Below are 17,935 nucleotides of genomic sequence, written 5' to 3'. Positions count from 1 at the left end.
TCACAAATTCAAAGCTTTTTCCAATAGTTTCCTGCTAGTAGTCTTGTATGAGGCAGAGATGCAGCAGATGTCCAGCGGAATTAAAATTCTCTGGAGTCTGGTTTTCTCTTCCTCCTGCCAGTGTCTGCATTCTCTCAGGCTCTTTCAGCTGTGGTGAATAGGATCCCCCTGAGTGTGCGTGTGTACAAGCGTGTGTACATGAACACAAGCCCTTGTCCAGTAATGTCCACCGAGGGTGTTATTGCTCCCTTTCTGTCCTGCCCCCGTTTCTTTTTAAATATGCAACTCTGGACATAGTTATATCTATGTGCTTGATCCTGATCACTCCAAGACTATTGGCATTGGTTTGAAGATGCCCTGCTTCGGCATGTAGATTAATTTGAGCTGAGAACAACGAAGACCTTGAGGTTCCAGGAAAATTTTTTGCTTTCTCCATTACATAGTTACTGCTCCCTCTAATGACCTAGAGAATGTAGTTGGGGAAGATCATCTAGGTGAGGTTTCAGTTAATACATCTTCTCTGAGAAACATTTCTTTCCAGTCAGAGTAAAGACAAAAGGATCCACTCAGTCTCCTGGGTGTCTGAGCCCTTTTTACTTCATCAGTTTGTTTAGGAATTTACCCATTTCTCCCTGACTGAAGGTGGGATCAGCATAACTGTTAGAACATGACCAAAGGGGTCCTAAACTTGCACATCTGAAGAGGTCTGGAAATCTGCAGGCACAACAGCAGAGCAGATTCTCAGTGTGAAAGATATTCAGTAGAATTTGTGTTCTTGAGGGGACAAAAGAGAGGATAGGTTCTTTTTCCCAGTAAAACACCTCAGGTTACTTATCCTCTCTGAAGTAAATGCCCAGCCAAATAGAGCTAACCCAAAACAAGACAGCTGAAGCCCAAAAGTCTTCCAGAAGTCTAAGGCATCCACTGGTGGGGAACCATAGGGAAGGAGTTTTGAAAATCCCAAGAAGCTGCTACAAAAGGAGATACTACAACAAGATGACTATTGCCCTTGTCAGGCTCCCTGTGGCCTCTTACCCAAGTGTCTTTGCAGCCTCCTTCCCAGAAGTACTAGGGTGCAAATTGGGCCACAGGAACAAGAGCTCTCTCTTTTTTTTTTTTTAAGAGTTATTAATTTATGCTTATAGAACTGGGGTACAGGCCAGAGGTGTGGTGGGTGAGAGGATTCACCAGAGACAGAGTGGGGAGCAGAACAGGTAGATCTACAAAGTACACTGCTGATGGGAGCAGTGGGTCGGTCAGAAGAGGTGTGCCGTGCCATGTGGGTCAGCTCCCTGGTCGGGGACTGAACTTGTGCTGTAGTGCTTTGGAGAGCTTCATAATGTAATGCTTTCACCTGTTGCGCCACTAGGGAGAGCCATTTTTCTGCACTTTTTTTCATCTTCCCATATGCCTTCTCTACTATAAGCTTTACCTGGCTGTTCAGCTCTACCTCCTAGTTCCCAGAACCTAGGCCAAGGGGGCTGCATGTATACAGGGGCAGGGAACATAGTACTGCTCCCTTTTATAAAGCTACCTCTATAACTTAATGACTGTTGCTCCCCTATGTGCACATTATTGAACTGACTTTTCCTTTCTTAGCATGTCTGATTATGTTTTGAGAATTTAATTAGTCCAAGAACCTAAAATGATAAGGATTTCGCACCTGCACCTAAATACACAACCACCAAAACTCTCCCCTTCCCTCCTACCTACCTCCCCCCCCCCGCCCCCCACACACACATGCCATGACTGGTTAACTTGGTCAGTTAAATTACCTCCTTAAACCAAACAAAAATATTATTATATTATTTCATCCCTAAGATCAACCAACCACTAAGGCAGACAGAAGGATGCAGAGAAGCTTATAAAAATACTATGCTGGGGCCCTCCCTGGTGGCGCAGCGGGTTAAAGCACTGCACTGAGAAACTAAAGCCACTTCCGCATGAGTTCGAACCCCACCTGCCCCGGAGGTGACCACCTGGCATGGCAGACCTCTCCTGGCCCGCCCGCTGCTCCCTTCAGCAGTGTACTTTGTAGATCTACCTGTTCTGCTCCCCACTCTGTCTCTGGTGAATCCTCTCACCCACCACACCTCTGGCCTGTACCCCAGTTCTGTATGAATAAATAAATAAATCTTAAAAAAAAAATACTATGCTGCAGGCCCTCCCTGGTGGCACAGTGGGTTAAAGCACTGCACTAAGAAGCTTAAGCCACTTCCACATGAGTTCAATCCCCGCCTGCCCCAGAGGAGATCCACATGGCGTGGCAGACCTCTCCTGACCCGCCTGCTGCTCCTCTTAGCAGTGTACTTCATCGATCTGCCTGTTCTGCTCCCCACTTTGTCTGTGGTGAATCCTCTCACCCTCCGCATCTCTGGCCTGTACCCCAATTCTGTATGAATAAATAAATAAATAAATCTTTAAAAAAAAATACTATGCTGCAAAGAAAGTTCTTCAAAACTGCCAGATTGGATATCAAGAATATAATTGATACTATGCCCAAAAATAAAATCAATTAAAAACTGGAATGAAGTGACTCAGAAGCCGCACCTAAACAAATCATCACCAGGACAGAATAATGCAAAAAAGGACAAGCAGATAACAAATCTGAAAGTCATCAAGTCAACACACTAATGTTCCCATCATTTCACTCACAAAATTCCTTTTAAGGGCTTTTTATTTAGAGTCCACTTATTTTAAATTTACAAGTAATTATGTGAAATTTGGATCTCTGGGTTCCACATCTAAAGCATCAATTTTGACCAAGAGAGAAGAGTTACTCTGGGAAATCAATCTGGCAACATAAAATCTCAAAGCTAAGTGTTATCTTGCTGCCTCCACACCCCTCTCTCACAACTGCTATTCTGACAGGCACAACAGTTCTGGTTTTATCTGTATTTGACCCTCTTGGAGGACAAGCTGTTGAAGGCAGACTTTTTTTTTTTTTTTTTTAACTCATCTCTCTCTTTTTTTTTTTTTTTTTTTTAACTCATCTCTCTCTCTGCATGCCAGGTTCTACTGGATGTGGTAGAATGAGAACAAAGGCCGTGGGAAATACAGCAAAGGAGGCAAGAAACCCAGCCAAATTGATGAAACCCATCTACCTTAAGGTGAACTTTAAGGTTAAAGGAAATTATTTGCTATCTGGGATCATTATGAAGTAAAGTGGGAAGAGGTAAGGAGGACAACTAATCTTTGTGGCTGCTAGCCTGTTTCTTGTCCATTGTGGGCTTTTAACATTGTGGACATATTAGAGGGCAACCCCAAAGGGAAATGGCTAAGTGAGTCCTCACTTGTATGCTTAAAAAGACTCAGAACACATCCCAAGGGCAGGCACACACTGAAAAGTTAATAAGGGATTTATCTATAAGAGAAATGAGAAGAGAAGGAACACAATGAGTGATTGAGATATACAGAAAGAGTTGGTTAATGCATCCTACTTTATTAGGTACTGTACTAGCTTAGGTAATGCTGCCTAAACTGGGGCCTTGGACAAATGGTGAAGGAAGGGAAAACCAAGTCCCTCCAGCCAACATGTCCTCCCTTTCTATCAAGCATGACCACTTAACTCCATCTGATATCCCAACAGTTCCTTTAAGAAGTCAAGTGTTATGGAAGATCCATGGCATGATGGGCGTTGTACTCTTAGGCACTTGGTATTTCTTTGACATGGAGGTGGGAGTAGAGTCCTTCATACATTGTTGGGTGATGTTTATGCAGGGCATACTGTTCCCCCAACAAACATACAATATTCTAGGAACAACCACTTTCATGTTTTAACATACAAACAAGCAAAAGCTATGGCCTACATTTAAGGTGTGTGAAATAAACAAAATTCTACTGTCAGAGAATAAACATTTTCAGCTCCCACTAGTGAAGTAGAAAAAGAACTTAACACACAGAGTCTGTAGTCCCCTTTCCCATTTAGTAACTGAAAAAGCTTATGCACATTCCACAGAGCAAGGTCACCCAACCTCTACTAGTTTAGAACCTTTACCTCATGCTGGGCACCTTGATTGTAAAACTCCTATCCTATCTTACTTAACCAACAGGATGTACTGGCCAGCAATCTTGTTAAACAAAATCCATTTATAACTCCTTGCCAGGTCAGAAGCTAAACAGGTTTAGGTTTAGGGCTACATTTTGAGCCCCTGACCCCTCAAACTAAGCAGTTTTTACACTAGTAACCCTGACACCCAAGACACAATTCCATTTCAGTCTGTCTACTCTGGTTCTCCAGGGTATTCTCTCACCTGCAACAAAGCTTCACACCTAGCTCACTTACTCTGACTCCTACAGGGACTCTTTCCTCCTCTGCAGAAATCAAGAACTTCCAGTGTCCCTCATCACCCTCTGAGCCCAATCATAATGACCAAGGAGCTGGAAGATTTAAACAATCGGTCCCTTGCTTTTGTAAGGGTTAACAGTGCAATTGTTCTAAAGTAAGCAATTAAAGCCCTATTATTTGCCTTCCTCTGCACGTGGATAGCTTAAAAAAAAAATTACAGGTCAAAATAAATTATGACCAAAAGGCCCTTTCCTCCAATGATGACATCATTAATAAACAATGACTAACTGTTCGAACTACATAAAGTAAACTGAAGTTAAATTTGGGATCACTGGAACAGTTCTCAGAGTAAAGTCTGTTGGACTGTTTATATTTGGGAAAGATTTCTGTTCAAAAAAAGCTTTAAAGCTTCATTACTAAAAGTATTTTATCTTTCTGGAATTGAAAATGACTTGCTCTAAAGGCTCTATGATGGCGGTATGGAAACAAGAAGATGTATATGTGGTCTGCAGCCTCAGTAATCCCTGCTAGGTTCCCTGTATTCATCAAGAGCTTCAGGAGAATAACTAGTTAACAGACTGGAAATTTTGCCAACTCAAAGGAAGCCGGGGCTTCTGTACATGAGAAGAGAGAGTCCTTCCACCATTTTTAAGAGTATCAGTCTCATATCTCACACCTATAAGAATGGCCCGTCTCAAAGGCCAGAAGGAACAGTATTGGTGTGGCTGTGAAGACAAAGGAAACTTTCACATTGCTGGTGGGAATGTAGACTGGTATAGCCCTGTGGAAATCAGGTAGAAGTTTTGCAAAATCTAAAAATGGATCCACCATACCATTAACCCCAAAATATAAAAATGTTAATTTGAATGAAAATTTGTGCTCCCATGTTACAGCAGCACTATTCACAACTGCCGTGATATGGAAATAGTCTAAGGGTCATCAAAAAAATGAGGGGATCAAGAAGATATGGTATATATACACAATAGAATACTACTCAGCAATCAAGAAAGATAAATTCATGTCATTTGCAGTAACATCGATGGAGCTGGAAGGGCTTATGCTAAATCAAATAAGCCAGAAGGGGAAAGATACACGCTGGATGGTGTGACTAATATGTGGAATACAGAAATATGAAACAAAGGGTCAGACAATGACAAACTTTAAAATCAATTCCTGAACACTGATCACAAGTCTTTGGCTTTCAGAGGGGGAGTAGGGAGAGGGAGAGGGGTGAAAACAGGGAGTTGGGGCAGGGAGAACACAAAAGATTATGGTGGTGGGAGTGCTATGGTGACTACATCTGAGGGAGGAATTCTCTACAGTCTAAACACTAGCAAAGATCTAAATTATTGGCCCTTCAATAACAGCAATAACAGAAGACTAAGAGTTCCAACTTCATTGGGTTTTCGCTAGAAAGCTAATGCTTGAAATCCTAGAGCAGAGAGGCCAGTTGTCTTAAAATTCCCCTGGGCCAAAACATCCAGAAGAATGAGACAAATTTCTGTAACAACCTGGAGAATTTCACTTTGGAGCAACACTCTATTGAATGAACTTGGCAAAAAAAAAAAAAGAAAAAGAAAAAAAAAAGAAAAGAAAAGAGAGGCTCTAGGAAAAATCTCTGGTTCTTACTACTTAAACTTTTTTAATGGAAAGATTTTGTCTTATAGTTTGAACTACTAATAAAAGGTGCTAGAGAGAACAGGAAACAGCATAACTAGGAAACTTCTACCATTATCATAACAGAGTTGAACATAGTCCTGTGTATAAACACAATGAGAAATTATGACAGTCTTAAAAAGTTCACATCTCCTTTGTCTTCTTGGTAACTATGATAAAACGTTGCACTTAGGGGAATTTATGTCACTTGAAGCCTTTACAGGGACTCTAATGACACTAGCTAACGTTTACTAAGTACCTATAAAGTACCTATATATGCATGATCATGATTCCATGTTATAGATGAGGAGGGCGGAGGGGTTTGGAAATTTAGAGAAGGTAAAAAATGAGCACAGACCATCATCAGGCCAACTGCTCACAAAACTCGAGTATTATGTTATTACTTGCGAAAGGACATCCGTTTCTAACTAGATTGCTTTTGTCTTCCATACAATATTAATTTACAAAATTAATGAATCTGGGCTCTCCCTGGTGGCGCAACAGGTTAAAGCACCACATTATGAAGCTCTCTGAAGCCATTGCAGCAGGAGTTCGATCCCCTGCCAGGGAGCTGACCCACTGGCGCAGCACATCTCTCCTTACCTGCCCGCTGCTCCCCTCAACAGTGTACTTTTTAGATCTGCCTGTTCTGCTTCCCACTCTGTCTCTGGTGAATCTTCTCACCCACTACTCCTCTGGCCTGTACCCCAGTTCTGTATGCATAAATAAATAAATCTTTTTTAAAAAGTAATGAAGCTACAAAAAGTTATGCCTACATTAAGTAAAGAACTAATTCTGTCCTTTAGCAGCCCCAATCTTTTTTTCACCGGGCCTTTGGCTTTTACATTCACTCAAGTCTATGACTGAGTGAAAACCCCGTCAGGTTTTCACTCTGTCCACTCAAGGGTCTTTAGCGTCTTTCACCTCTCTTCTCATTTCTTGCTATTTCTACCATTATATGTCCCACTCCAGTAATACCAAGAGTTCCTCGTGGACACAAACAAGGCCGCTTCACTCCCTGTATCTTGCATATGTTTCTACTTTAGTCTCAAACATCTCTCTCCTGCCCCAGCCTACCTGGGGGCCTCTGTCACCTTGTATGTCCCTGTTCTGGTTTCATCTTCTAAGAAGCTTTTCTGGCCAGTATGCAGTATCCCCTGCCCTTTGGACAGCCCACTGCATTCTGCATCTCTGCACGCATTTCTAGTACGGCCTATAAACACACTGTTTTTGTGCTTGTGTCTCCTGCTAGAATTAAAAAACTGCTGTGGGGAGCAAGATTAGTCTACCCAGCACTGGTACAGATCTGACACTATGATTAACATGGTATTTACTAAATTTGACTGCTTTTAAATGATGCATTTAGAGCTTCACATTCTGTGCCATTTCAAAAAAAATAAAGGCAGTGCAACTGAAGTTTGACCATAAAAAGAAGAGGAATAACAATCACCAGTCTTGGCTGCCTTGAAAATGTGAACTCTTCCTCAAGTTAATAATTCTATTATAAGGGACATGGAAAAGAAGAGCACAGTGATCACAAGTAAGGCAACAGGTATCTGGGAAGATGGCTGCAGGGATGCAGAAGGAGGTGAACTTGCACTAGGATCATGGAAAAAGGTGAGTTCCTGAAGTGGTCAGTGTGGATTAAGGTGCTCACATGGGGCTGTGTGTCTGAGAACTTCCCTGGGTGTTGGGTGTTGGAGAACTATTCACACTCCCAATAACTTACAGCAATGTAAATAGTTTTGTTTTTTTCCTCTCTTTTTGACAGTGCTGGAAGGAATCCCCTCATAGTCACAGGTAGAGAAGAACACACAAGAAAGAAAAACACCCTCAAATAAGAGAAGGCATAATATGGTTCATAAGTGAATATAACTTTCAAAGTAGAAGTCATTCCTTCAGTCGTGACATACCAAAAGAAACAAAAAATTGTTTCCTAGTGGGCAGAGGGTCCCATCAGTTCTTCATTTTATTATGTGGATGACAGTCTATGTACTTTAAACAACATAATTTTCAAAATTCTGTCTACTTCCAACATTTCAAAACTTACCTCTGAAAGCACTAATGTCCCCATAGTGCACCTGCAGTACAAAGTATTTACTTCCAGTCTCTCCTCCCACTCTGAATCCAACACCTAGTTTTGCAAAAGAAAAGAAATGTTTTAGAAATGGAATTTTAATTGAATTACTCTCCAATGGATGGTTTACAGATGCAAATGGAAATAAAATAGCATATAAAGGGAAAGGATGCTATACATGAAATTGAAAATAAACTGGGCATTCACTGAAAGTGTCTACTATAATCTTTCATTCATTTACACTTTAACGTACAATTCACTCATTTTGAAAGAAATAAAAGAAACAAAATCCTGTCTTGTTGATAGTAAAATAGATAAAAATAAACCAATTACTTTATTTTGTTTGGTATATAATCCTATGCATTTTTATTTTCTGTTAGATTATGTCAAAGAGATTTCTTATGAATATCTCAGAGGGATTACTTTTAATTACCTATAAAAACATATTTGCAAAATATTAAGGATACTAGTTACCAACTAGATTACAAAGTCCAGTGTATCAATATGTAATAGGCTCCTTAAACTCTTATTATTAATACAGTTTGCTAGTCATGTGAGAAAAAAATCTACAGGGAAAATAATGATAGGTGGGAAAAAAATTTTCATCTGCACCATTACTCTTAAAAAGGTCAACAAATGTTTGACAGACCTTCCTATTATTCCCAAATTTGCTTGGTAGCAGCTCCTTGTTAAACTAGAGGGAATTCTGATCCTGATTTGAAGCAAACTAAGACAGACATCAATTATCACTGGCATGAATTACTAAGCCAAGAGAAGGTTTGTGCAAAATGAGACACCATGGCTAGACCATGGTAGACTTCTGTAACAGAACGGCATAATCCTGTTAGTACTGAGAAACATTCAGGTAATTAGAGCTTGGTACCCACTCACACTAGAAGCTCTGGGCAGTTTAGAGGACAAGTCAGAAAGCAAGTTGAGTTTGGCATGGCACTGAATACACCTCAGTTTAGTATTGCAAAAAAAAAAAATACATTTGCCAAAACAGCAATTTATTTATCCTTCTTAGCTGTCCTGGCTCATGAAATGCTCTTACTATCAAAAACCAATGTGCTTTAAGCCCAAGGAGCTTGATGTATATATGATTAATTTCTATCTAAAGGATTATGTAGGCAAATTACTAAAGAGAAGCAAATAAAATGAGTAAATAAAACCTTTTCAACAGAAAGCAAGTAATACAGGTATTTTCTAGTATGAGACTGTAGCACAAAAAATAGTCAACAATTATTTGAAAGAATTTTAATAAAAAGTACTTGGGAAATGAGAAATTAAGCAGCTCAATGTAAAAGTGTCATGGCTACCTTTTGGGAGTCTGGTTGGGGGAGCATTTCTTGCCCAGGCATATAGAATGTTGGCTTTATCTGCACAAGTTCCTTCATCACAAAACCTGAAGAAAAAGAAAAGCCATTATAAATGAAGATTCAAGTTATAAAATGCACAAATCACTTCCCATGGAGGAGAGCATAGGGAAAATATTTGAAAGCCAAAGTAAGTCCATCAATAGATCTTCACTGTCATCTTACCAGCTTTACGATCCTAATGTAGATGTGAACAAAGAATAGTTATATGAAAAAAAAGTTTCTATAGAGATTTGTGTTTGTGACCAATGTGAAATAATCCTGTGAGGTAGATATACAATATATACTTTGATATATTCACATGTGGAATGTACTCCATGTAATCAGATCGAAATGTAAGTGTTACATAGAGAAGAGGTATAAACGATTGTCAACCCAGGGGTTTGGGTCTGTAGGTTGACTAAAAGACATGTCATATACAGTTCCCCAAAGGAGATCAGTGTTATCGATAAATCTTTGACCACAGTGACAAGCAGTGAACAGTACCTTCCCTGAGTGGGTGAACAATCCAAGTACACTGCCCTAAGGGGCTCCTGACTCTAAGTTCATGAATTCTGGTTGTACCATTTGTAAGTTGTTTCACCTTGTCCTAGTCCATTTTATTGAGCCTCAGTTTTCTCTTGTAAGACCAAAGAAGGATAGTTCTACTTAATACACAGAATCATTTCTAAATCAAATGAGATAAGTGAAAGCACTTTTTAAACCTTAAAGCACTCTACTAGCGGAATGCATTATTTAACAAAATGTTCACCTTATCTGAAGATGTATTGTTGAGGGTGGTACTGCACAGTGAAAGTAGCACAGACAGAAAGACATATCTGGTGCTGAGCCCCAGATGCTCCCCTTAACAGGAGCATCATGGGCATGTGGATTAAGACTCAAAAGCTCATGAGCTGTGGTGGTGATGAGTATAGGAACCCAAAGTTGCTAACTGGCACACTGGTGTCTGTATTAGCAGATCCAATTTTGCAAATGGTAAGCTGCTTTACCCAAACTACACATTATCTCCCCATTATACTCTGCTCTGTTATAAAATTGTTCAAAATGCTGTTAGGTGACTTACTTTTTTTTTGCTTTTATAGATCTGTGTTTTGAGGAACTGACTCCAAGTAAGGCCAGAGCCAGCAGTTTTAGCAAGTATGAACTATTTGAAGGCTGTCAAGGACACCATGGCTACCATGGCAGCTTCATGGGTAAGTAGCTGGCTCACACAGATGGCATATGTGGCAGCTTCCTAGGTGGGTTGAAGCTGAGGTGAAAGTCCTGGAGAAAACTACTACTAAGAAGTATCAGCATACTCAGAGCAGGGACTTCTAACATGTTTCCTGCTTAAAACCAAAAATAGGGTGGAAGTTAGGTAGTAAGTACAAGCAGACAGCTATTATTCAATTGAATAAACAGGCGAGGAACTGGAAACTAGGGATTCCCCATAAGGTTATATTTAGCAAGTGATCTTCTATAAATCACATTGCAGAAGGAAATTGGATAATGTGCAATGTAAAACAAATCAAGAAGTAGTTTCTTACTGTTCGTTGTCAAGAACAATGTACTTACGAAGAAGAATTATTACCATTTGAGACTTGTGTGTTGGAATAAATGTCTGCGACAACTTGTGCCAACTGCTAAAAAGGCTTAAGGTATTGGACAGTGCACAAAAGAAAAAATTTCCTCCTGGGTCACATGCTATAATAGTTAAAGAAATTAGATAGTTAGATGTGTTGAACTTTGTATCTCACTGCTGTGAGCTACTAAAAAGTAAAGATCTGGGTGGCAATCTTCATAGCTTCCAACCAAGATCATAAACAGACAAGTCCATGACATCAATATGATGGCAGTCTTTGGATAAACAAGATAATTACTTCCTCTGATACAAAAATAAGATAGAAATCAGACTTCTATACAACTAGGAAAATCAACAATGAAATATAACAGGGAAAAATGGTTTAGTAAAATTTGCTAAGCCACAGATCTGATTATGTCACTTGCTGGCATAAAGTCTTTCAAATACTTCCCAAAAATAACACAAAATAAAATCCAAACATTGTAGCATAACACATAAAGTCTTTCATGATATGGGGCCCTGTTATATCTCCAGGGAAAAAACTGTTCAGTCATAGCATGTTGCTGCCAATTTTTCTCTTTCTTTCCCTCACTGTTTCTTTGCCTGGAAAACTCCTTTCCCAACCCTTTGTGTGACAAACAGTATCACCTACTCCTTCAACGTTCAGTTCAAGTCTCCTTTCTTCTTAAGGATAAAGCTTTCTCTGATTCCCAACCCATCCAACTTCCATAATTCCATTCATATTCTCATTCTCTCTCTCTCTGCCCCACCCTTCCATCTTCATATGATTCACCCTTTTTATATGATGTACCCACTTTCTACTCCTTCTGATATCCACTAATTTGGTCATCACCAACTGTTGTTGGTCATAATACAACTATTTTTCTACAATTCATTTGTTTATTTTGTTTCTTTCCATACTGCCTATGAATGAAGACATACGTCTTTGTGTTTCTCCATCTTTTTAACGTGAAGCTCATTCATCTATGTATCACTTCATTTCCCCTCCCACAAGCCTGTGCTTACTGTGAAATTCACAATCCTATCTTTCACCCTGGACTTCCAGGACATACAACCCCATCTGGCTTTTACCACATAGCCAAAAATATTGAAGTTAACAATTCATTAAGTTCCTAATTTTTCATTCATAAACACACAAAAGAATTTAATTGACTTAAATTACACTGTGTTGTCAACTTTAATAAAATTGAAAAAATATAGTTAAAAGGTTTGAATTCAATTGAATCACAATAACTTTGAGTCATTCTTTTCCTGATATTTTATACAAATCAGCTAATAGTCACTCTCACATAACATTTCAAGTAGGTTATATTTGACAGAAGAACAAGCTCAGAGGGTTTATATAAGTTTCAAAGGTCAAGGTCAAACCATCAATCAAAATACTGGCTATCACATTCTTTTCCAATTTCAAATTCTAAGTCTGTTTTATAGGCAGAGAAGGAAATTATATGGAGATAATATTTCATGGTGACTAGTAAATCTGAACTAAGCTGAGTTGTATATGAAATTCTAAAATTGAATTCTAGATCAAATAAATTCTGCCATATTTGCCAAAAGACATGATTTTATAGTTTATTTTCTTATTGGGTCTGTTAAAAAAAGAGCATTGAAAGCAAACTTTGGTTTGGCTTTTTAAATCCTGTTTTATGATTTAAAAACAAAAAATCAATGGGTGAAAAGTGATTCAATGGAGGGCACCAGGACATTGAGACTAATCCTAAACTTAATGAGTGAGAGAATTGTGTGAAGAGGAATGACAAGAGGCCAAAGGAAATTGATTTATAATGAATAATACAACAGTGTGACAAAGGGCATTTGGATAAAATCCCTGTAACTTTTTATTTTCCAATTTCCATTTCCCATATCAATTAAAGTATGATAAAGTTTATTACACAAAATGGCCAAAAGGATAAAGATAGTATTGTGTATTTTGCTTTCCAAAAAAATCCTACAAATAATAGAGAAGGCTTTTCATAAGGAATTTGAGGATAGGAAACAATGTAACCCTTTATCACCAATTGTTATTATTTCAGGCCCCATCATCCAGGTTTCTTATTCTTAGAATTCTAGCAGCTTCTCCAAAAGGCTTCTCCAGATTAAGCCAATTATTTGTAAAAAGATTCACATAGCTCTCTGGTGGTTTCTCAGTGTTCATCATAAAAATGATGAGAATTAACATTTGAAAATAAAGCTATTCAGAATTCTCGGACCTTTGCTATAGTACCTTTTTCACCTCTAATCCACAGGGAAACTGCTCAGATGGCATGAATATTTTCAGATTATGCCAAGCACTGAAAAGTGCTAGCCTGTCATTTTGAATTATCCAAATAAAGTGTGATTGACTGTTAAAACACCCTCTGGTTGTATCTTTTAAAGGCTATTTAAAAATCCAAGGTTACTCAGGGAAGATCAAAACTGATTACTCATTTCTCCTTTTGGCTTAAATTCTTTTTTTTTTTTAAATAAAATGGTCATGCTAAGTTAAGTCTGTGTGACCTTAAATTTCAATCCTAACAGAATCACTGGAAAATTAAGCCAAAATTAGAAAACAGCTTTAAGAAATGCACCATAAAATCAATCACATGTGGAATGTCTTTACCTTTCGAAATTGTATCCAGTATGAGTTAGGTATTTAAATTTCATTAGCTGCTCTATAAACCCAGAGAACAAATTTCCCAGTTCAGACAAATCCTATGTGAATCTCAGTGCAATGGGTATGCATTAGCATAGCAATTAGAAATGCACTTAATGGGAAAGCTAAATCATAGTGGTGATAAAAAGTATCAGCCTGATAAATACCACTGCAGCATCCATACCCCCATGAGATTAAAGGCAATAAAGTCCACAAAAGGAGAAACTGTCTACACCAAATTCTCAGTGCCTAACAAAGTGCTCGGCACAAGTAGATGGCTAGTAGATATTTTATTAATAAATGAATAAGGATGATAACTCCCATTTATTAAGTCCTTCTATGCACCAGGCACTGCCCCAAGCATGTCATTTGGCCTTACTTTACTACAAGATGGTATCAATCAATGAGATTAATAAACACATTTTACAAATGAACAAAACAGACTATTCAAGATGAATAACTTGACTGATGATAATGTAGAGTAGGTGAGTTATTAGGTTTTCACACCCTTTTACCACTAGCTTGTATGTCCAGCACCTGTGGTATTACATCACTCCCATTGTAACAGGGTAACCTGAAGTGTGCTGGGTGCTGGTCTGTAGGTCCTCACCCCTGCGAATAAGATTCAATTGTACTGCAGGCACACACAAAAAGGTTCAATAATGAGTTTACTTACAAGAGGGAAGGAAAAGGTACAATCCAGAGAAAGAGAGAGATACAAGTTAACTAGAACATCCTTCCAGTTCTGCTGCCTTGGAACTTAAATAGCACGCTTAAAGCTCATCAAGAGCCAAATGACCAGCCACTAGCCATGCGGTCCAAAAAGCACATCTAACATGGCTCCCTTATATCCCCCAAAAAGTCCCAGAATGCCTGCTTAGCTCTACCCTTGAGTCCTCGCAGTTCTCCCCCTTGGTATTGCTAGGAGTTAGAGTGCCAGTGACTGGAGTAGGGGGTGGAGTCCAGAAAAGTGGAGTAGGGGGTGGAGTCCACAAAATTCTGCAGAGTTCCTTTAGGACATCCTTTCCCCCTAACACCATGATTGTGCACACTTGGGCCTAAAGGGAGGGAATAAAAGGTGGCATCAGGCCCTCCGTGGTGGCGCAGCGGGTTAAAGCACTGCACTAAGAAGCTAAAGCCACTTCCGCATGAGTTCGATTCCCGCCTGCCCCGAGGCGACCACATGGCGTGGCGGACCTCTCCTGACCCGCCCGCTGCTCCCCTCAGCAGTGTACTTCGTCGATCTGCCTGTTCTGCTCCCCGCTGTCTCTGGTGAATTCTCTCACCCTCCGCATCTCTGGCTTGTACCCCAGTTCTGTACAAATAAATAAATAAATCTTAAAAAAAAAAAAAGGTGGCATTACCCTGGGGGGTGGGGGCCTGAAGCTGCTGTCTCTCTTCCAGCTATTTCCCCTGCTCACTATTAAAATCTGTGAAGATGATATCAAAGCCTCCAAATTTCTCTTTGAAATCGTTAGAACCAATGGTGAACCTACCTGGCCTGGGATGGTTGTATAACCAATGATTTTACAACCTGTCTCTGATTTCAAAGTTCTGGCTCTATGTAAAAATGTCTAAACACTGTACTACAACATTGCTATTTTGTTCAACATAAATGCTAGGTTTGTGAGGAAAATATGATGTTCACAATTATGTAACATTTATTTCTGTTGAAACTGCTGACAGTTACCACTATGCCATTCTATTTTGGTCAAGTTGGCATTCCTCCTTCAAGAACTGGACAGTTGCTAAGGAACTTCTATAAACACCTCTAGCCCAGGCACATAAAAATCCATCAAGGAATCTGATCCTTGGTGACTATAAGTTAGAACATGGTAATAATTGTATTTAATACAATTCCTTTATATTATCCTGATATGCAATTTAATAATTTAATGGATCTACTTTAATAGTAGAGTAGAAAGGAGAAATGCATATAATTAATTTTAATCTAAGAGAAATTTATGCCTATACTTTGTTATCAACCTCAAAGGCATTTTATAGTCTTGGACAAAGAACAGTGTAAATAATGGATATTGTGTGATATCTATTTATACTGATAAGGCTTTTATTTACGTTTGTTAAACTTTAGCAGTTTTATTATGTCACAAAAAACAAAGAGGGTATTGCAGAAGACACGTGGGGGATGCTGCTGCCTAGAGTACAAATGACAGGTAGTAAGGATATGAGGAAGGTGCAAAAAGTCAGCATATGCAAATTCCAGCCCAACCAAAGAATCATTATCATCATCACAAAGGCAACAAAGCCTTACTGAAAAGTAACATCACCCTAAAAAATAGTCATTTAAATGAGTAACCAAGCAGGGTGTCTCACATACCAGCTCTCTCTATGTATTTATGTGTTATAGCTACTTTTCTCTTTCCCCTCATCAGCATCTATAATCCTACTGAGATAGTGGCATTTAAAAAGACACAGCAGGTGGTTAATAAATAGAAGCAGTTGAAAGAAATTTAAACTAAAGCTTCAGAGGATGGTAAAGCACTATTGCTTTAGCTGAGAATGATTTCAAGTTAGAAAAATGGGAAACAGCCTTCTTTAACTAGCTGGGATTCTTCTTGTTAAAAAAGATCCCCAACAGGGCCTCCCCAGTGGCACAGGGGGGTTAAGTCTCAGAACTATGAAGCCATCTGCAGCTACTGCAGCATGAGTTTGATCCCCAGCCAGGGAGATGACTAACATGGCACAGCAGACCTCTCCTATCTCACCCCCTCAGCAGTATATTTCAGTCAATCTGCCAGTTCTGCTCCCGACTCTTGTCTATGGTGAATCTGCTCACCCCCTACACCTCTGGCTTGAACCCCAATTCTTTTGTGCATAAATAAATAACATTAAAAAAATCCACAACAACATGTAGAACTATCTTTGTTAAAGAGCAGTTGGTCTTAAGTGTCATTAGAAACAGTTTTCAAGCAGACATTGATTACAAGTAGGACTAACAATTTAAGAAGTAACAAGATCACACAAAAGTACAAAGCAGGAAAAGCAAGAAGCCCATTCCCTTTAATCACCCACTCTTGTGAGCATGAAGTCTTGAGGTTTGCGGTCCTACGTTACTTCAACCCCTAGGTACTATGTTCAGCAGAACAACAATGCACAAGCCCATTCACTCTACATAACAAAAACATGTTTAGACTTACCCCCAAAAAAGGTGCTCCAGAATTACCTCAAATGCGAAAGCAATTTGTACAAAGAGAGTATAGGGTGATTTACGAGGTCGAAACCCAGTGAAGCTAACTGCTTCTAAAACTGGTTATTATGTTAAGGGGAAGGATGACCTAAAGGAACTCTGCACTTTTCTGGAGTGCAGCCCCTACTCCAGCTTTCTGGACTCCACCCCCTACTCCAGTGATTGGAAACTACAACTCCCAGCAGTACCAAGGAGAGAACTGCAAAGACCCAAGGGCAGAGCTAAGCAGGCTAAGTTAGTTTGTTACTAAAGTTCAAAGTCAGCCCAGCTGGTAAGATATTCTAGTTACCTTGTGTATCTCTCTCTCTCTTTCTCTCTTTCCCTAGGTTGTTCCTTTTCCTTTCCCCTTTTTGTAAATAAACCCATTATTGACCCTTTTCGTGTGTGCCTGCAGTACAACTAAATTTTAAGCGTAGGGTGAGGACCCACAGACAGGCAGCCCAGTTCACACTGGGTTACCCTGTAACAATTAGAGTAAAATTAAAGGTATTCATAGAACAAATACACTATCTCCATTCTAACATTTCCTAGAATTTACCATTTTTAGTGGAGAGAAATAATAGAGTATTTTATATCTAAATGTCCTCTTTAACACCGTATTTCCTTACTGACCCTAAAAGTCCAAATGAGCATTGGCTCTTTTTTGGCATATTCAGTCAACAAATCTAGGGAACTCAGAACTGATACATTCTGAATTAAGTCTGCAAGCACAAACAAAATAAAAAAAATCATGCTATTGCTATGCTTGCTCTGATCTTGGTGCTGTTACTTCCCCTTGGTCCCAAGATGAGGTTAATTGTCTCCTCCTTTAAAAGCCCTGGAAAGGAGATCGGAAAGTTGGATCAGACAAGTACCATTGCCTTCTTCACGTGGGCCAGCAGAGCTACTGCTTTTCAATCAGCTGGTCCTTATTTGCATCCTCAAGAGGTATGTTAATTTGCAGCTGAGCACCAGGCCTACTCTCACTATAAAGAGACCACCCTACAGTATATTAAAAGGTTCACATCAATGTATGCAATTTGAATGCACATGCATACAATTAACTAGACACATTACCAGTGTGAGCTGCTAATTTGGAATGAGACTCAAAAGACTTGAATATGTGTAGGAAAAAAA

The 17,935-nt window shown here is 39.3% G+C and overlaps 1 protein-coding gene across 8 annotated transcripts in view; it reads right to left on the bottom strand.

The window, feature by feature from the left end:
• PAM (peptidylglycine alpha-amidating monooxygenase) overlaps positions 1-17,935 on the bottom strand; it is a 289,915-nt gene that overhangs the window by 91,515 nt on the left and 180,465 nt on the right. For all 8 annotated transcript variants that reach the window (XM_012721812.1, XM_012721814.1, XM_012721815.1 and 5 more), the window contains exons 6-7: positions 9,341-9,426; positions 7,995-8,078 (exon numbers count right to left, since the gene is read on the bottom strand). In XM_012721812.1, the coding sequence (XP_012577266.1) occupies positions 7,995-8,078; positions 9,341-9,426 (170 nt within the window). The remainder of the gene's footprint in view (positions 1-7,994; positions 8,079-9,340; positions 9,427-17,935) is intronic.

Source organism: Condylura cristata, unplaced genomic scaffold (assembly GCF_000260355.1).
Source record: "Condylura cristata isolate star-nosed mole 26May11 unplaced genomic scaffold, ConCri1.0 scaffold00007, whole genome shotgun sequence".
Lineage (NCBI taxonomy): Eukaryota > Metazoa > Chordata > Mammalia > Eulipotyphla > Talpidae > Condylura > Condylura cristata.
Note: the sequence above shows the minus strand (reverse complement) of the source record. Positions and strands in the feature narration are given on the sequence as shown.